Source organism: Erpetoichthys calabaricus, chromosome 16 (assembly GCF_900747795.2).
Source record: "Erpetoichthys calabaricus chromosome 16, fErpCal1.3, whole genome shotgun sequence".
Classification (NCBI taxonomy): Eukaryota; Metazoa; Chordata; class Cladistia; order Polypteriformes; family Polypteridae; genus Erpetoichthys; species Erpetoichthys calabaricus.
The window spans coordinates 32,674,382-32,695,983 of record NC_041409.2 but is presented as its reverse complement, the minus strand read 5'-3'; the positions used below and the strand labels follow the sequence as shown (position 1 = coordinate 32,695,983).

Sequence of the window (21,602 nt, the reverse complement as noted above, 5' to 3'; positions counted from 1 at the left end):
TAAAATTTTATTGCATACTTTCAAATGTTTAAATGGTCTGGTCCCAGCTTATCTGTCTGGCCTCCTTGTCTCTTATGCCCCCTCCTGATCCCTGAGATCATCTGACCATTTGCTACTGGCCTTGCCACAATCAAGTTGAAAGAAATGAGGTGATCAAGCTTTTGTGATGACTGCTGTCTCATGGCAAATTTTTAATTTTTAACCAATTCTTAACATTAAAGCTGTTATATGACGTCCGAGGTTCGATTCCCGAGAGGGAGTGCAGTGGAGTGTGTACACCTGATGAGCCCAGAATGAGGGCAAAACACGTGTCGTGTACTCTTTGCATTTATTTGACAGTAAACTATTTCAACCATTCTATGATCTGCTCTTCACAAACTGAGGGCACCGTGGCGGACGTTAGCAGATCGCTGGCCAACCACAAGTGTTACCTGGCAGGTAACCACCCATACAATCAGATTGTGACACAGACTTCGAATGCCATGAATATATATATATATATATATATATATATATATATATATATATATATATATGGGAGCCAAGACCCCTGGCGCCTTTTGCGCCCAGCCCCCAGTTGTGGGCAGAATATTAGTAAAATCTGTAAATATACAAAAAAAAAAGTATATTTATTGGAGTCAAAATCACGAAATTCCATAAATATATAAAAGAAAAATTAATAATTATTTAACAGAGTAAAAATCATGAAATGAGAATAAAATACGTATAATACTCTCTTACCGATTGGTGTATTCCCGTTAAACTGAGGTCCACTTTGCTCGATGCGTATTTATAAGAGACTAAATAAACAATCCACTCGTTTTAACTGACATTCTTATAGATAAAAAAATTTTTTTAAAAAAAATGACTCATTTAAATAACAGGAAAAAGCACATGAAGACTAGAGTGGTATGCAATGGCTCATCGTAACTCGACCTTCAGTTAACTAATCACCTAAACACAAACATTGGTGTTATGAATAGATATATATTTTTTTTTAATAGTTTGTTCCTGTGAAAGAAAGTTTACTCGATCAAAAATAAAAACCACAACTTTAATTAAAAACCAGGACTTTCTTGATATTTTAGTTTATAATTTAAAAACAGAGTAAGAATCTGAAAATCTAACAACATCACATTAAAGTTTGATAAATTCTGAAAAGAATGATACCAAACATATATATGTAGGTTTTAAAATAAGCCCGATTTGAAGCATGACAAAAAACATGACATAAAAACATCACATTAAATCGCTGCACAAAATCATTGCACTTTTAGGCTTAGGATTTTATATTTATATATAAAAATATAGATAGAGAGAGAGAGAGTAGATATATATATACACACACATCTAAAGGCTGGTTCATCGCCACCTGGATAAAGCATTTCCTGAATGGATACTCACATCTCCTGCAATCTGCTGGAAGATAGTCCTAAACTGCTTGTCCTCCTCACTCTCCTCTGCGGCTGAAAATGGAGCTGGCTATAATGCAAAGGTTCACATATCAGTAAGTCAGGATCAGTTTCAAAGATTTCCTTGGCCACTGATCTGGAGTCGTGCACAAATTTTTATGAAGCCAAAACCTCATAAGCATTCATATTGGCCATGCCAACACACAACAGAAAGGTTGCCCACCACTTACATAAAGTGATGTGTCCGTTTGAATTCCAGTTCATCCAGCTGTATTTAGAGCCATTTTGGACATTATGGTCAGACAGACAGTATGTTAGTAAAACTGCAAAAGAATCGATTAAGTAAGGAAGATATTAAAACTCAATAAAGGCAAAGAATAGAAAGTAGAAGCCTGATCCCAGAAAGTAAAGGGCATTGGTAATTCCAGTAAGTTTAAAGAACACGGATTTACTCCATTGTGAGCAAAGCAGAATGTAAGGAATCAAAGTCGGCCAATCCCAATCTTTGATATTCAGATGAAAATAATCAGGAAATAAACGACAGCAATAGGAAAGTGACAGCCCTTTGTTATTTAAAGATGGGTGGGAACTTGGTCATGTACTGTTTAGTAGTGGCATTTCTATTCTTGCTCTCTCTCTTAAAAGTCTGTAAAGCACCCCTCTTTGTAATGGATTGGCTAGCTCTTGCTTGTGTGCATTATATCCTGCCACTGCATGAAAGTGTGGAATTCAACTCTGCTTCTACAGGTTCAAAGGTGCTGCTCTTGCATCCAGTAATTCAGGTGATGTTTTGTGGTCATAAACTACACTGTTCAATTTACTTTTGGTTGGTTAAAGTGAAGCGTTGACAATATGGCAGCATATCACATATAGGGCGGAGTGGTGGCTCTGAGGCTAGGGATCTGCACTGGCAATCGGAAGGTTGCCGGTTCAGATCCCGTAAAATGGCAAAAGGGACTCTGCTCTGTTGGGCCCTTGAGCAAGGCCCTTAACCTGCAATTGCTAAGCACTTTGAGTAGTGAGAAAAGCGCTATATAAATGCAAAGAATTATTATTATTATTAATTAATACACTAAGAAGAGCACAAATCTTTATGCCCATGCAATAAATATCACTGAACAGCAGTTAAAGTTCATCTTAATGAAGAAATCAGTTTAACCCAGTGCTTGTTTCTGCTCTCCGACTGCAGCCGGAGAGATGCAAGGTACCATTTCTATTTAATCATTTTTTTTACTACACAAATCTGTTGCCATTTAAGTAGAATTGCTTCATTTATTAGCAGCATGAAGAATGGCCATTAGTTATTTGTCTTTTACCTTGATTTGTTCAAAAGGTAAATCTTCCATGTACCTAGTGGGACATTTGAAAGGTTTACTATAATTTGCTAAACTGTTAAGGCCTCTTTGTATGGATTTTCAATATAAATTAATTTTTGGAAACGACCCAAATCTATATTAATGAGTGTCAATCTCTTCTCCACTTTTCTCTACTTTTTGTTTTGCTTGAATTTTAAGTGGGATAAAAGTGTACAGTAGAATTTTTGAAGCAAAATTAAATGGCATTTCCAGAGATTATTTGTTTCCTTCTCCCATTTCATTTAATTTTTTTTTCTTTCTTTCTTTATGCACTCAGTACTATTATACCGCTACCATCACTGCAAGTGTGATTTGTGTTAGCCTTCTTCTCTTTCTGGTTTATTTTGAGTTGACGATTCCTGCCTTGTGCCCTATGATTGCTGAGATAGGCTCCAGCCTCCCTGCAACCTGGAAAATGATATGGCATGGCATTGTTTTCTAGTATTTAGTGATTACTGTTATGAGAAGTCAAGCAAAATGACACCTTTTATTGGCTAACTAAAACGATTACAGCATGCAAGTTTTCAGAAACAGTGTTTCTGTTTTCTGTATGTAGTACTCAGTATTTTTGGCTATAATAATTTTTGTTTGTGCACAAAAATAGTTCCAAAACAAAAAAGTCTGATAGTTTAAAAATGCATGATTTAGTGCTGCTAACCTATGTGCATGAGTAATTTTTAAGTATGAATTAAAAATAATTTTTCCATGCTTAAAAGATACTGAATATGCTGCATGCGCATAATAGCTCAAAATAAATATTGCAAATTGAGAATTCTGCAGCTTCATCCATCGCATGTCAGGCACATTACAATTGCAGTAAATCCTCAAGGTCAACCAGGTATCCACAACAGCAGCCTGTCATTCAAAAACCAGAGCTCTGTATATACATCCAACTAATTCTGTATTAAAAAAAATAAGAAAGTCAAAGACCACCAAATGCAGCCACTGCCAAATGCTGCTGGCAACCAGAGAAAGCTTAGGACCAAACCTGCCACACAAAGGGCACTAGTATTTAGGTAGCCACCTCAGCACACAATGCCCAAGGGTTTAGACACCTCCATTTGTGGTAGTGTGGCAGGTTGGCCTTGCTGTCAAAACCCAGGCACATTCTAGAGATTTCCTTCACATGCCAGGCAAGCCAAGAACCTTCTTTTTCTTTAACAGCTCCTCTTCCTCCATGTAGCCATCAGTTTCAATCTCTCTATTGACATTTGCTCTGTCTGAGACAAAGACGATGGGCTGGCAGGTGCCACGGGGAAACAGAGAAGAGAGGTGATTACAGGTGCCACCCAACATACACAACAAAAATCATGCAGCAAGGCATTTGCTGTCTAGTGCTGGTTTTTGTAATGAGGAAAAAAAAAGAAAAGCCTGCCAAAAACCATACTACATAAGAAGGCAATTTAAATAGGAAGTATACAAAGAAAATGAGAAGAAGAAAGTGCCTTGGCAAAAATTAACATAACTTTCTTTGCTGTTACCTTCCTGAATGATCCATTTTAGATCATCTGCTTATTCAGAAGTGTTTTTTTGTGTTTATAACAATTATCATTTTGATGTCAGGGCTACCCATCATGGGTCACTGGTGACGTAGTCTCACAGGGCCAGATGTGATTCTCAAACAAGAACATATTATATATGTATTATACATCTGGCTTCAGCAAGACTACTGGTGATGGGCTACCAAACTTTGTGGTGTAACTTATACAGCAACATAACAGAGAAACAGCAACACCAAAAACAAAGAACCTATCCCTCTCACCCTTAAGTTGATACACGTGCATTGAACAGGGCAAGTACTGGACTCATCCCAGCTTCGTGCCATTGGTCATCAGGTACAGCCTTAGAGACCATCGTTACAAGTGTTAGCACATGCTAAAGGTGCAAGAGGAGCTACCCGCTCTCATACGTTTTGCACTGAGTGTATTTTGTTATGCATATATTATGATGAAATTTTCAAACACACCCTCAGTGTTACTGTACCTGACAGTGGCTTCATCCCCTATTTTAAATAATTCATGCACGACACAGCCAATCCAAGCAAAAAACACTCAATTTTTCTTTTTTTTTTTCTTCATAGAAGTCAACATGTATATTTATTGCTGTTTAAATAAGCCATGCACAGCAGCTGTGAGCATTATTCTTATTTTCTTTAACCCCTCATGCTAATGCTTCATAAATTGATTCATTCATTCATCTGAAAGAGATAACACCAGATAGGAGACTTGCCGAATGTAAAAAATAACCCTTCATACAGAAGATGTGCTGATATTTCGTTTGAGTTTGGAACAACGGAGCCTTCCCACTAACCCTTCTCTTGCTACGCTCTCTGCTAAAGTAGTCTGTCTGTCTGCCTGCCTGCCTCCATGTGCATCCTGCATACTTTATGCTGTATCTTGAGTATTTTGGGTGCACTGTGAAGTTTCTGCCAGTTAGCCGCAAACTGGCTGCAATGCAATAATTACTCAAATGTTTAACAATTTCATTATAGGGAATGTTAAAGCCTAAATTACAAACAATAATAATAGTAGCTGTAGTAGCAATAATATCGTCACATATACAGAGAACAGTGAGATTCTTGCTTATATGTCCAATCAACACCACCCTCTGGCATCATAACAAGACAGTATTAAAATACAGATCTCCATGTTATTCAATAGAAAACACTAACCAGCTTACCCCATTGTACTCCTTACTCTTGAGCAGTGGTCTCGATACTAGATTTTTAGCATTCAATACCAATATCAGTGAAATTTTACGATACTCCATATCTATTTTATACCACAGCAAAAACAGAAATCCCATTCGACTGCTTTTTATTAAAAGTACCTGCACTATTAAAGTGAACAATATTGTGCCTTTTTTCTGTAACAGAATATAAAATATATAAATAATAATACAGTCACTTATTTATTTGGCTGACACCTTTATCCAAGGTGACTTACAACAGTTGAGATACAACTGGTTGCGTCTCTTTTATTTTTCCATTTGGAGCATGGACAGGTGACATGACTTTCACGTGGTCACACAGTGACAGTAATGGGAAGACTATCAGACCAACAAGCAAGCAGGAATCTTGTCTGATTAAGACCACTGGCAGACTGAACTCACTGGGTGTAACGGAGGCACTAGCCTGAAACAGACCAGATTTACATCCAGTGCCAGCTAACTTTCTAATCAAATCTTTTTCTGATCCACTCCTGCCTCCTTGAACTACTTCTTCATGTTAGGGATGTGCTCTTACTTGCAACCTTCATTGATTACAAAGCCCCCCTGGATGAATTACACTACTCTAATCCAAAGGAAAAGAGTGACCTTCTGAAACTTGCATTTGTTAGCTCAGATGTAAGGAACGCAAGTCCTCACATACGGAGTTACAGAATAAGTGACCACAACAGACTGTCCAAGCGAGTGTCCGTTTCAGGGGCACACACATGCAGGACACTACAGGTGCACATGCAACTCTACATACCTTGGGTTTCTTCTTCTGCGGCTTAAAAGTATCAAGCCAAATAGAAAAAAGTAAAATATAATAATGTCACCCTGATGTTGATCTTTGGAAAAAAGACAAACTGGCTAGACAGGAAAGGTAAATAATAAAATTGTCCAACAATATGAGACCTTTTTTAGTCAGAAAACCAAATGCAAATAAAAAATGAATTCTGAGTAAGACAGTAGGACACCGAGGCTGCCAAATTTTGCATAATCAGCTAACAGGACCCTCTACAAAAGAGAAGATTAGAGATGAGCAAACCACATTTAGTATGCTTTGCCGCAAATTCATCAAAATCATGGAAATGTTCGGAAACGTAGCCAGACTCCACAAAATGCATTTAAAGTCAATGGGGAAAGAGGAACTGAACTAGGAATAAAATGAAGCACTGGTGTTTAAAGTGTCCCTTAGGGGTAGGGAAGTGTAGGCCAAATATGCTGGAGCGATTATCCATCCATCCATCCATTGTTCAACCCGCTGAATCCGAACACAGGGTCACGGGGGTCTGCTGGAGCCAATCCCAGCCAACACAGGGCACAAGGCAGGAAACAATCCTGGGCAGGGTGCCAACCCACCGCAGGACACACACAAACACACCCACACACCAAGTACACACTAGGGCCAATTTAGAATCGCCAATCCACCTAACCTACATGTCTTTGGACTGTGGGAGGAAACCGGAGCGCCCGGAGGAAACCCACGCAGACACGGGGAGAACATGCAAACTCCACGCAGGGAGGACCCGGGAATCGAACCCAGGTCCCCAGATCTCCCAACTGCGAGGCAGCAGCGCTACCCACTGCGCCACCGTGCCGCCCTGGAGCGATTATTGTGGCCAAAAATGTGATGTGTACTATGAGGTAACGGTGCTAACCACTGTGTCAATGTGCTTCAAACAACAAAAGGCACAAATGGAACAACCGCCACAAACCAGCAATAAATAAATAAAATATATATCTTTGCACTCACAGAGCTCGAGTCTTGGTGTACACATTGGCTGTCCCAGGAAGCAGGAATGGCTTGGTTTCATTGTTTGAGTTGTGGCTCGGGTTACAGCTGGGACATCTTTTTTTTTTGTTTCCCATATATCTGTACAGATGGTTTGCAGTTTTTCTTCCATCAGGAAGAACCAGCTTATAAATAGTAATAAACCTTTTGCTGATATTATTATTATTTCACAGGGTCTCAAGTAAAAGTGATTTGGGGAGACTTTATTTGACTAGTAACTGATATACATGACTAATTATGTATGCAAATTAGCTATGTGGTGATGCTCAGGCAGCCGTGTTACAAATCTGGTGACAGTACTCCGAATACTCTCATTATGGTCTGTTAGTGTAAAAAAAACATGTGTGGAGGAAAACTGTCTAAAGTACTCATTTGGCTGTGACATCAGGAGATCACAACGATCCTACAGTAAACATACATAAAAAATCTGTGCATGGCAGCTAGAGCTCTTTTATGTCATGCTAGCCTTGCAAATCACCACGCTGTGCTGGAAAAAAAAATTAATCTAAGCCACCCACACAGCAAATTTTCAGTAAAATATTCACCAAAGAAGGTCACTGGTGAACACTGGCTGGCTGAGAAAAAGCACTTTGGTGAATTTCACCAATCAGCACTACAAAGGATATTACGAAAATATTTCAGAGAATAATGGTTGTGTGTCATCACTGATACACATCCTTCTACCGTCATACAATATGTCAGGTTCATGTTTAATTTCATGTCTCCTCAGAAAAGAACAGTTGTCTACTTGATGGAAATGCATCAAAATCAGCAAAATCCTAGAACACTACTACTCATTATAGGCACCTCTGAGGTACGTGTCATTAGTTTGAAATGTTTGTTGATTTATTCTGAACATAAAGGCAGCCATTATAGAAGTTATGAATAATCTGGTGCTTTTCAGTGTCTACAGGATCCCTCCCAATTGTGCAGACCGGCCCTGATGAAAGTATGTAAGACATACAATACTGAAGCCAATGGTACTTACCACTGGATTTTCAGCTTCAATCTTGTTTTCAATCTCCCTGAATAAAAACAGTAATCAAAAGTCACCATTAATTGGTATTTACTACCAAGGGCATTTAGATGAGCGGAAATAAAACTCATAAGCTGATCATTTAGAAATCATTAATGTGAAGCCTTTCTACAAAACATTTCACTGCCGTTATGACTAGTGCAAAACAGAAGTAAATATAAAATAGATAACATATCTAATATTTGTGTGGCTTTGTCCAAATGTACAGGCACCCTGTCAATGGTTACTTCATGCTGGGATAGGCTTTGCCCCCATGACCTTAAATTAAATTAAATGGCTTTTAGAATATATACTGTAGCATGTCTGTGTGTAATGCTTTGCTACAAATAAGGCTAAACAATATAAGATGATCACCTCATAGCACACCTTAGGAATAATCTAAATGCAAAATTAGGAAGTGGCAAATAAGGAGCCAGGCAGCATATTAAATCACATTGCATTATTATTGTTTCATTTCACCTCTCAAGCTACTCATACTAAATTTAAAAATCAAACAGTCAGCACAGTGTAGCAGCAAAATGTTGCCGCTATGGCCACAGGTCATTGTTTGTGTGCGTTTTTCTCATGGTGCCAGTACTCTAATCTTCTTTACACATCCCAAAAATGTGCATGTTAGGTGAGTTGGTTTGTCTGGTATGAGTGAGCACTGCCATTTTGTGTACAAGTGTAATAATCACTTTGGTCTGATGTTCCATTTCAAACAGTTGAAATGTGCATTGATCTTGTAGGCCACCTTGTATAAAGCCAAATATAAAATAATACATATATCCCTAAAACCTTACAAAGAGACAGGTAAATACTGTATGAATGTTACATGACTGTTTATTCAAACAGAAAACTGTCAGTCTATGAGGCCAGTTAACTAGGTGTTTTTTGATAGAGGTGAATCGCATGCTCACGTTATATTATAGGAGCATGTCAGTTAAATGAACCAGTGATGGCGGATTGGCCCAGTTCAAGTGTGACGCCTGTCCAAAGCGGTTTTCTACCTCGTGTCTAGTGCTCTCGAGATTGACTCTGGCCTCCTGTCACCCTGAACTGGATTGAAGAGGTCTGAAAATATTAGGTTATGTTATTGTGAGAACAAGGAGGAAAATGAAACTCACTCGGACGTGTTTCTCTTCTCTGAGAAGACTCTGAGGATGAATTCACCTTCCTGGTGAGGTTCATAGGTAGAGGGTATAATCACATACTCCCCTGGTGTCAAACGGAAACGCTGCGCCACTTCCCTCAAGTTAATGTAAGACTTGCACCGGGCCTTGGAGGCATTGTACAAGAAGAAGTCCTTGGACATATGCTGTTTGTTTCCATGCATCTAGAAAAGCAGGACATAAACAAGTATTATGGCAGGTAAAGTACTCACTTTGGGTGTACGGTTTTGCCCTTTTCCACAAGTTTAACACATTGTACATGTGTATTACATCATCTCAGCAATGTACTGTTCTTTGTCATGCCTTGTCTTCAGCCTTTCAACAGCAACACATTTACAGCACTTTTATATTCGAAAGAGGTGGGAACATCTCCAGCACATGATACTCATCTAAAACAAGTGGTTGGGAACCTACAGGACTGGAACCACCTTACCTCTTTAAGTCAGGCGACTTGAATGTTTCTGGAGAAACTCAGCTGTTTAAGAGTAGCAAAGCAAAGCGGCACAACATCAGCAGGAGTCGCTCAAAGGAATTTTAGTTTGGTAAAGAAACCCTAACACAAGAAATGACCCAGCATGGATTTTAAAACAGCCTCAGGGTCAAGGAGTCTAGAATTAAGAGGAAAGCTGGGGTGAAGGATCAACTGATGGGAGAAAGAGCAAAACTAAAGGTGAAAATTGGAGTGGTTTTGGACCTGGTAGGTGGGCAAACCATTCCACCTGGCAGATGGGAACATTTGACCCATACTGCAATGTCCAAGGGATTTGTTTCCATCTGTTCTTTGTGTGTTCCCCCATTATTTGTGATTGTTCTCAATAAATATATCATTTATATAACTAGGCCTATCATTTTATATCATTTTAGCTGAATATTGTCACAATGACAGTACCCCCTGATGCTAATATCTATAATTCCACTGTGAAAACTGCTTTTATAACAGGAACACATTGTGACTCTCATCACATTGGAACAACAATACTCACTTTCTATGCATACTAGAAGTCGGACTGTCTTCCGGAGGTTGAAATCTGAAGTTAAAAAAGTTGGATAAGTCCAGCTGGCACCACATCATGATTTGATCACAGCGCCACTTAAATTGTACTCAGTATCGCGGTTTTCGGCATAAAATCTCTATGAAAGGAGTGGTAGACTATAGAGTGCTCCATAGTGGTTAAGATGTTGGACTGCAGACAAAGCATTCAAAGTGAGATGGTTGTAACTGCAGCCCATAATATCTATGACTTCAGTCACGTTACACGCTCAACATCATGGAATGCCTAAAACGTCAGTCACAAAACGCCGTCTGATGTCAGTCTCAACAATATGTGTATATCAGTTGGTTTACTTGACAGTCATTATTATTTGAGTCAGCAAATCTTTTCACAACACTGACCTTAATCATAGTGTAATTGGGCATACCGCCTAACATCGACAACCTCCCCAATGGAGCGGAGTTCTGGGAGTCTTCACCTAGACACATTACTGACACACAATGGTCATTTCATGATGTTGTGGGAGTTGCGTAATGCACGTCATTGGTATTACAGGCTGTAATTACACTGTTGTTCAAAGTGACATTAATAAAGTACTACTCCATCATAAAAAGTTGCAGCAAAAGAATATTTTCATGCTCAATAAACCCTTAAGCATAATGAAGTCAAGTTATTTTGTATCAGGGCATGTTATAAGTCTGATAGATCTGGCAATAAACCCAAAATTGGACCAACTTTGAATGAAAAATTACAAGACAGAAAACTTTAAGGGTAAAATATGTGATCTTTAAGTTTGTTAGAAAACAAACAATACTATTATAGGTGAAGTATCCCTAATCGAAAATGGCTGAGACCAGAGGTATTTTGGATAGTGGAATAGTTGCATGTGTATACTGAAATATATTGTGGGCACAATGGATCAAGTAGGGAAATGCAGCCAAAGCAGCAAAATGACAACTCACACATCTAATAGTTTCATATCACTGAGCAGTTATTATAATGTGCTTTGAAGTGATAAACATATTAAACCTCAAATGTGATATACAGACTATTTTAGTTCCCTTTTAAGAGGTCCAATGCTGAATACTGTATTTGTGCTCAAGAGCTTTTTTGGTTTTTCACCAATTTATACCTGCTACCTGTTGACACTTCTCAGGGGACTGACTGACAGGTCAAAATGGGTCTTTTAGACAGGTCAGGAATATCACAGCCAGCCTTCACTTCTTCATACCCACTGTGCTAGAAATCATTAACCAAGTCGCTATATTCAGTTTTTGTATGGTGTGGATGTACACACATAAAACATAACATGTTTCTGCCAGCATAAAAAGCCAATTTGCAGCAGTATTTGGTTTTCCTAACATAATTGGAGCTATTGTCAAAACTTGTATTGCAATAAGAGTGCCTAGAGAGAATAAAGCTGCCTTTATTAACTATAGGGAATGACATTTCATTATTGCACAAGTCATCTGCAATTTGAACGGTGCTGTGCATACTTTTGAAAGCAGGTGCTATTGTGTTGCTTCACTGGGGGCAAAGCTTGTTGACTGTGTTCCATTGCTCACAGGTGCTCATGCACGAGGTGGTACAACACCACTCCTGGTCTCCCACTTCCACGACAACAATCTCGATCGCATGTTGTCGTCCTGTGAGCTCCACACCCCCCAACCCCAATCCCCAAGTCCTGCCTTGGTATCGTCAGTCACCTGTCGTTTGTTTCATGGTGTTCTAAGCTTCACAAAGGACTAACCATCCCTATCCCACTCTGAAAAAATGATTCTGTTTTGAATCTGCACATATGTTATTCACATCCAGTCTTTGGTGTAAGCATATTTTCACGCCCAAATCCAAATAAAGTTTTATAAAAGAGCCCACCCCGGTGTAGAATTTTCCACTTGTGGTGTCAGGTCGGCTCTCAAAAAGTTTCGGATTTTAGAGCACTTTCAGATTAGGGATATTCAACTTGCATTACAGTATTAACATTGAATATATGTCATAGATGAACAAATCTGATCACTCAAATCTTTAAGCTTGAAGTTTTAGTATTACTCCAGTACGCTGCATCCATAAAACAAAACTGTTAACTCACAATTCACCCAGCAGACACAAACAACAGTGACTGGCCATTCAGGTTTAGATCACTGTGAACAGACACAAACAACAGGTCAGGAAGCTCCTGGGACACAGCAAGCCAGCAGTTAACAGAGACAGTCAGAGCAGTCCACATCTTCAAGAATCTCATACCTCTTTGGGCACCTTAAGGAGACATAGGAAGAACAAGAAGGAAAAAAAAAAAGGAACACGATTAGAGAAAAAAATTAATTTTAAAATTATTTATACTGTACATAATAGAGACAGTTTTAGTCAGTTAACTGTAAAGTCACAGAAGTATCTGTTTAGGTAAGATAAAATGTACAGGATTGAACTGGTGTATAGAATATATAAACAGATATGGAAAACACAGATACATAAATTACAATGGAAGGTTTTGCCTTATCCCCTATAACCGAACGTGAAAACTGAACACACCTGTTTCCTTGCTATAATTTGGGAGAAATAACAAAATCATTTTAGAGTGTTGCAACTTGCAAGGTATAAACACATTTAGTTTTTGACCATACAGTATATAGTATCTCACTAGTTTACTAAATTGTGTTAACTTGTAAAGTTCAAGAATCATAATAAAGATACACAATCTTGAAACTAAAACAGCATGCAGTCGGTAAGAAACCTGTATCAGTTTTGTGTGCAGTGGAATTTTCTGTGTTTACTTTGAATTTCACTAAAATATTTACTAATGAAGATACCTGGACTCTGGATTTATGTGTGTATGCATCATACTTGAGCTTGAAAGTTGCCATCTCAGTAGCTGTACAACCTTGTAAACCTCAAAGACATACAATTACAAATATATATACAGTACCCTCATACTTTCTAATTTGACAGTGCAAGAAAAAGACAACTGAGACATATGAACAATAAGCAATATTTTGTATTTCCCTATAAAATATACCTAGTGTATTTATTTTAAAACATGTTTATCCTGGTAAACCAGAGCCTAACGGGTCAACTAAAACCAGTAGCATCTGATATAGACCCAACATGGTGTAGCTGCGCCTGATGTAGTAGACACAGTTATTTTTTTTCTCTTTAATAGGGGTACTTGCACTGGGGGCGATCTAGTCAGATCTGCTAAAACGAGTCATAAATATATGACAAAACAATGAATTCCTCAAAGTCACTAAGATTAACCACACTGCAGAAAATTAAATGGCTGCTGTTAAACCATAGGATCAATACTGTCAAAAGCGGTGATTTCACTGTTTGTATAAAGCGACTCTAATAAAGGTGCAAGTGTTTTAATTTTCTTGCCATATGCTACTAAATAGTTACCTCATAGATGGCAAAACCAATCGTGAAGAGATTAGCCCCCATTTTCCTCTCTTTCCTGCGGTTCTTCTGCATAAGAGCTACCACAAAAGTGCAAGCAACTTCATTGTCCTCTGGGTCATCATCTTCTTCTAGAAGCTTCAAGCGATATTGAGGATTGGTCCAGAATGTATCTGTACAGTACATGTTAAACATAAGGCTAATTAGTTTAGATGTTTCTTAGGTGTTCTTTTTCCCTGGTACAGTAGACGATTATACATATGCTCATCTGACCAGGCACTTCTTAATCGCAGTCTCCTTAACGACTATCCCAAGATCCGTGGGCTGTGAAGTAAACATAATAAAATGGGTCTTCGGTACCTGTTAAATGTGGTGTTCATTAGGGATATTTTGGGTCCTATTTTACTTTCAATATATCTCCATCCTATAGGTGTTATCTTTAAGAAGTTTAATATTTTGCTTCACTGTTACGCTGATGACACGCAGGTTTAAATTCCTATGTGCAACTCTGTAATGAATTGGCTGTGCAATTGTCTTGTTGCACTAAGATCCTGGATGGCTGACAATTTTCTCAATCTCAATCAAAATAAAACAGGAGTGCTGATAGCAGATCATGCAGCCAAAGCTCAAATTGGTTTTGAACTTCTTGGCTTTTTTGTGGACTTTTGCAAACCTCATGTTCAGAATCTTGAGGTTATTTTTAACAGTAACCTCTCTTTTAAGAAACAGATTAAGTCTGTGGTCAAGAGTTGCTTTTTCCAGTTATATGTTTTAGCCAAGGTTAAGCCTTCTTCTTACCTCCTAGGGATCTTGAGAAGGTTACTCATGCTTTTATCTTTCCTCAGCTTGATTACTAGAACTCATTGTATTCTAGGATGAGTAAGGGCCCGATACGCAGGTTGCTGTTGGTTCAGAATGCTGCTGCTTGTTTTTTAGTTGGTACAAAATAGTTTGCCTCTGTATCTCTAATTTTTGCATTTTTACACTTGCAGCCCGTTAGTTTTAGAATTGATTTTAAAATTTTGCTGCTGGTTTTTAAATCACTGCATGGGTATGTTCCTGCCTATTTATCTGAATTGTGTGTTATACTCCAGCCATCCAGAGAGCTTAGATCAACCAGTCGTTTGTCTCTTGTTGTTCCTCGTACTAAGTGCAAAACTAAGGGGGATAGGGCTTTGGCAGCTGCTGCACCTCATCTGTGGAATTCTTTACCTTATTACATTAAGGAGTCCCCTTCATTTGAACTGTTTAAAATTAGATTGAAGAAGCAGTGATACTAATTGTTCCCTCCTCTTATTGCTTGTTGTTGTTATTGTTTATTTGTTTGTTTTCCATTTACTGTTGGTTGGATTCTGTTTTATTGTATTTTATTCCATTATTTTTTTATTTTTGTTTATTGTATGTTTTATTGTAACGCACTTTGGCTACAGCATTTCTGATGTTATTTTAAATGTGCTCTATAAAAAAATTACATTGACATTGATAGTCAGGGTCATGGGGGAGTCAAAGCTTATATCCAGACAGCATTGGGCACATGGTGGGTCCATCCCTGCACAGCGCACCCGCCCATTGCAGAAACCACTCAAGTACACCCCCCAACTCAAAAATTTGCCTGGGGCCAATATACGGTCACAAATTAACCTGATGTGTACATATATGGGGAAGCACACTGGAGTACTAGGGGGACATTCCACTCCTTAGCGTTCCCTTAGTGGTAATTTTTTTTTTCCCAGCAGAATTCACAAAAGATCCATTGCTTTCTAAATGACTGAAAGCCACAGATAGCTGGGTCAGGAAATGTAACTGTAACTAAAATGCAGTTTTCATCTTTGTGCACAACGAACTTACCAGGATAATTTCGACAGCCTCCAGCAGAGCATCCACGGACCCAGCGACCTTCATTCACTGAAACCGTCCACTTGTGAACTTTGTCATCTTCCAGGGCGTCTGGGGTTAAATTACAGATCTCTATCTTGGTGAAGTTCTTTTTAAACTCTTCAAATGAAATCCTGGAGAAGGGATGACCGAAAAAATAAACTGTTGACAATGCAACTTGAAGATAACAGTCTGACATGGAAATATAATAAATGACAGAAGTAATGGTCTTTAACTGGTAAATCTGTTTTAGCAGGTGCTATGAGTAACTTGGCGACATATTGTCAGTACCACCCTTGTTATATTCATCCTGTTTTTCAGGACATGTCTCTGCAAAATGGAGACTGGGTTTTGAAAAGGTGATCTTAGAGATCCAAGATCATAGTCAAGGACTCAACGGCTGGAGTCAGACTTCATGAAATGAAGACCCTAAAAGCTTCTAAGGTGCTGTAGAAATGAGACAACCCACCCCAGCTGACTGCCAAGGGTAAATAAAGTCGATGAGTGTTAGTTCAATTGTTTTATACTTCAAATTTTTTTCAGGTTTTGGGCATGCAGCAAATATAAGCTGTAATAAAGAAGATTCACTCTGTATGGCATACGTTTGGTTTTAGTTGAGGCATCAAACCTATCCAAACAGCAAATGCACATCTGTAGTACAAAAAACTGAGTTTAAGAACAGTTTAAAGATAACAAAGCAGATTATGAACCCTGACCATTAGGATTATGGTATAAGCAGTAAAGCACAACTTGACAAGAGGTGCAGTTTACCCTGCAAAAATTCATCTTACCCTAAAATAATTAGTTACATTTCATATAAAATCTTAAATGAGAAACCTGTACAGAATGCAATCATTCTTTGGACATGCCTCTTGTTGAAAAAAGTGTTATACATTACCAGAACTCTCCATCCTCCGCAATCTGGTGCTGTAGTCTGTCCTTCTCACTCTTTTTGATTATAGTCCACTCTTTGGAACTGAAAAGACGACAGATATTAAAATCTGATTCCTGTCACCCTGGCTTCATGCAATGGCTAAACCTTAGACTTTTCTGTATTTACAACATGAAAATAATCTTGAGTTAGATATCCTAGGAATATATTATGAATTGCACATTTCACATATCAAGGAGACTCAGCACTGTCAAAACTGAAACTCACAACAGCAAACAGTCAAGTGGCAAGTTCAATCTATTAATGTATTCTTTATTTTACACAGTGAACATAAATAACAAGTACTCCTCTAAGAAATTATGGAGTAGAAATTGTAAAATATTATAACTAAATACAAAAGAACCAAGGATCTGAAGATGTATGCTACTGTACTTTTACTGTTGTCAGCAGTTACATAATGTGAACCAGATTAAGTGCCATCCATCCCCTTATTTCATCACTATGTGAACTCACTGCTTCTTTGCTGGTATAGAAAGCAGAATTCTGTGAGGCAAATACAAAACTGTAGTCAGTAGTAACTCCATGGCGCGGATTGAGATCAGAATCCATATTTTAAAGTCAGTCTGAACTGAGCTGTAACTATAATCAATGATTAAAATGTCACCATGACATGTGCCTGGTTATGCTGAGATGCACTCAGTGGATACTTTATTAGGTTCACCAGTTTGCTAATGAAAACAGCCACCTAATAATGGACATGCAATTCAAAATGCATAGCATTCAGACATGAAGAAGACATTTATTTGGTGTTCAGCCAAACATTATAAACTCATTTAAGCACCTTTAACTGTAGCAAAATTGTTGGTGGTAGATGTGATGGTTTTCATGTACTACAGTGTATAGAATTTACAAAAAAACAGGACGATGCACAAAACAAATTTTCTGCAAGTCTTAATTTTGTCAGTGAAAACATCAGTTTTTAATGACAGAGGTAATGGAGTTGAGAAACTGGGCCTGGACCCGCTCATGCACACACCTATACTCAAATAGGGTGTCAGTTTAAAATTACCAATTCACCTAAACATTCAGCTACGTTGGATGCGCAAGCAGAAGTGGAGTACCAGGAGTAAAACCCCATACAGACAGGGGTAGACACCACATGGATAGTAATCAAGTGTGGGACTTGAATCCAGAACATTAGATTCAAGAAGCAACAGTGCCAACAGCTGCACCACCATGCTGCCCTGACTAGCATACCTGTACGTGGTAAAAATGTAAATATGCACACTACGAACTTGTTCTATAATTTAGTAGAGTAAATAGAAGCAAACTAGTAATCAGACAGCATGTTTTTTTATGTAGCAAATAGGTTCTTTTTTGGCTGACAGGCCTAATGACAAAAGTTAAGGCTGCTGTCATTCTCACTTCTTTATATTCTGGATTGAGAACTACTGTTCTGGCAACAAAGTGCAAGTAATAAAAATATTCTCCGGAACGTACTTGTCACTCCAGGGCCCATTCCATTCCACCTGTCCCCAGGGATTCCTTAGTCTGACCAGTCGCACTTTGGAGTCCTTGTATTGTGTCTGTTTGTAGATCACAATTTAAACATTAGATGTACAGCTTCAAATAGGCCATTAATATAAACATTTTAAATTGTACCACAGAAAAAAATAAAAAGTTACTTTTTACATTTTATAAAAGTGCAGTATAACATTTACACATGAAATAATTTAGAGTACAATGCAGTAAATTAAACAGACTAACCTCCTCCACCCCAGTGATAGAATAGGCATGACCCTTGACCAATCCAGTAGCTGTTCGTGTCTCAAATCGAGCTGGAACCAATGACTGACAGAAGGTGTAATACATGAATCAGAAGTTTATCATTTGACATTGTAAACAGTAAAAGATTTCCTGTACTATATTCATATTACCAATATTCTATGTTCTTATTTGACATAATGAAAAATAGGATGTTAAAAATATTTTATTAGGAAGAATCAGCAACAATTACTGTATTTTGAGAAACAATCCAACATCTGTGTTAAAGCACTGCTCATTCCGGGCACTGTACTGGTGAAATTTTGTATTATAAAGCCTAAATTGTGACCCACAGGTTACACCCTCTTATACTGTTGACCCTATTAACTTTCAGCAATTAAACAACAGGAATTCTCTGGAATTAAAAGTCATGCAAAAGCATTCAGGGTGCCATTACGGTTCCCAAATAAAGAAACAATCAGTTAAGTAGACATTTAAATTAACAAAGAGTTCTAAAAAAACAAGCTGTTCTAAAATCAGTGTAACTAGTGTTTGCAGGCTTAGCAGAGTGTTCACTTGTGCAGTGGCTATCACAAAAGCCTGGCATGCAAGTATACACACCCCTATGGGATGATCGCCTGCTTTTTTCCCCAGGTTGGCATCGCTGAGCATTTGATCAATCACCTTGCCAATCATGTCAGGTGAAGGGACACCAGGGGTGCAACCCAATATTGTATCCTGCCATCAACAGAAAAAGACAAACAGAAATTGTGGGCAGACATCCAGACATTAAGAAAAGGAAGGAAAGGAAGACAAGAAAGAGGTGGTGTCTAAGCAACCAGTGTGGTCTTAGCTGTTATGAAGAGACTAGTGACGAAACAAACCAAGGCACAGATGGAGCAACACTCTTTTATTGTAAATTACTAAAACAGCTGCGCCAACATTTTGGAAGGCTGAGGGTATTGACTAGTAAACATTTGTGTAAATTCAAATGATGCATGGATTAATTTAACTGACAGCAGTAAAATGGCACCTCATGTATGCAAGTGTAGTGGACCACCAAGGCTGGTTCATGCTTTGCAGGCTGATGTTGCTAGGATAGGTTTAGGCCTCCTGCAACCTTAAATTTCCCTAAAAGGTTTTAACAATGTTACGTTACAGAACACTGAAGATGACTTGTGGAAGAATCTATAAATGACAGCTGAAAACTTCAATCAAGTTCTGCATGCTTTTACTCAAAATTGTCTCATGCGAGGTAAAAAGATTATCGTGTGCAAAACTATATTGAATCCTTTATGCAATATGTCACAGAAAAAAAGATGACCAGGACTTGAAAGTTTAGACTCGAGCTTTGGTAAGTCACACCAATAATTTTTACATTAAAATTAGTAAACACTGGTATTGCTGTGATTGTTATTAAGCATTATGAGCTGGATACAGTAGTAAAATAGCATCTGTTCAGCACTGTCACTGGATGGACAAGTAAGGGCCATTACCCCAAGAGCCACCACCTGCTGTCACACTCTCAAGGGTTTAACATAAAAATGGCATCACACCAAGAGCTACAAATGGCCCGGAATGAGTGAATATGGGTGTTCAACTTGTAATTGACTGGAATCTACTCTCCTTCATATGTCACTGGTATTTGTTTTGGCACTCTGTAACCCTGTTCTAGAAGAAACAGGTTAAGAGCAAGAATAGATGAATAAATACATAAGAAAACATATTCAAAGTGACATTATATTTTAAAATAACAGTAATTTTTGATAACGCTGAAACACACATCAAAGCCTGCTCAGTACAACCTGTCTGTAGATTAAATAAAAGAAATACTTAAATAAGTAAAGCCTATAATGCAGTGAATGCTACCATGTGGACCAGAGTGAATGAATTTTTGGGTTCTCTAAGTTTTATACTTCAATTCTGAATTCACCGGCCGAGTTTAAAAAAGTGATAATACAGTATTGGACTCTCAAGAAAGAAGTTCATCCCTTGTCATTCCATTTAATTAACAGTATAACAATGTGGCAAATACAATTAGTTTTAACCATGGCAAATTAACTTTTAACACTGCAATAGATGTTACTTTTACTGGACAGATTTTCTATATATTTTATATTTGGACCAATTGAACAAAAGAAAAATTTAACGCAGAACCTCTTCATCAAGGACTATCCTGAAGTCTTTTACAAAGCATTGAATTACAGATATATTTATTTTATTTAAAGTGGATGGTCACTTACATCTATAGAACAGCCCATGAGGGATGCCCTGTCCAGAGCCTTTTTCAGAATATTAAAGAGGTCTTTGGGGGCCTCTTTCATCTCAAAGAATTCTGTGACTCCACCTGTAAAATCTTCCATTGCCTCAGTGGTGTTTCCTCCTTTCAGAGCTTCATATGAACCATGTAGCCTAAAAAGCGGAGAGGAAAAACAGCTGGAGATATACAATTCATAAGACATGAAATAAGGTACAGTAGTATCTGTGCTCGGATAACCTCCTTTGTGTATGTAATGTGTCCAACAATCACGGTGTTACACTTGATAGTGTTGGAATAATCTATAGCTTGTTTGCTTTCTATGATCCAGTACTAAACACATGCATGATAAATTCTCTTTGTACTCAATATTGTCCCCCATTTGAGGATGTATGCAATTGTGCTTTTTTGACTGGCTATTACCTTTATTTCTTTTTCCAGATGTTGCTTTAAGTAGACCCTAGCACTATATGAGTTTATAATGGAAAACCCTTGTATGTTAAGTTAGTTAGTGTCTTTAATGGTCCAGGAAACACTAGAGGATTATTAATCCCAGTTTATCATGGGAATCTCCAAGATGAACTAAGGCTTTTAACAGGGACAGAGGAGGTTGATCTATACTGCTCAACCAGTAACTATCTCAGGTTTCCTCAGTAAAGTAAGATGTAAAATGATAAATGACAGGTATCCCACAAACCTCTTTGTGAAATTAAGCAGTACAAATAATAGGAACTGAGTGGTCTCCTAGGTGTGGAGCAGTCAGGTGAGAGGTCTCACAAGGCTACTGTTTGTAAAATTACAAATTAAGTGCTTACATTGAACCATAATTAGGATATTACACCAAGTGTTGAGATTATGACAAAAAGGTTTTTGTCATATACAGTATATATTTACAGGAATTTTGTAATCTATAAGTTAATTTTCAATGATAGAGAGAGATTGATTTTTTTTTTTATTTACACACATACACATATAAA

At 38.0% G+C, this 21,602-nt stretch overlaps 1 protein-coding gene across 3 annotated transcripts in view; it reads right to left on the bottom strand.

The window, feature by feature from the left end:
• The window catches only part of LOC114667143 (calpain-3-like), a 75,593-nt gene that overhangs the window by 19,536 nt on the left and 34,455 nt on the right, over positions 1–21,602 (bottom strand). For 2 of the 3 annotated variants that reach the window (XM_028822305.2, XM_051920097.1), the window contains exons 5-14: positions 20,612–20,780; positions 18,372–18,455; positions 18,105–18,190; positions 16,611–16,688; positions 15,686–15,846; positions 13,841–14,010; positions 12,692–12,703; positions 9,411–9,619; positions 8,257–8,293; positions 1,405–1,482 (exon numbers count right to left, since the gene is read on the bottom strand). In XM_028822305.2, coding sequence (XP_028678138.2) covers positions 1,405–1,482; positions 8,257–8,293; positions 9,411–9,619; positions 12,692–12,703; positions 13,841–14,010; positions 15,686–15,846; positions 16,611–16,688; positions 18,105–18,190; positions 18,372–18,455; positions 20,612–20,780 — 1,084 coding nt within the window. Of the gene's footprint in view, positions 1–1,404; positions 1,483–3,913; positions 4,007–6,239; positions 6,261–8,256; positions 8,294–9,410; positions 9,620–12,691; positions 12,704–13,840; positions 14,011–15,685; positions 15,847–16,610; positions 16,689–18,104; positions 18,191–18,371; positions 18,456–18,989; positions 19,107–20,611; positions 20,781–21,602 lie in introns of all 3 variants that reach the window. The other variant, XM_051920098.1, reaches the window with a different exon arrangement.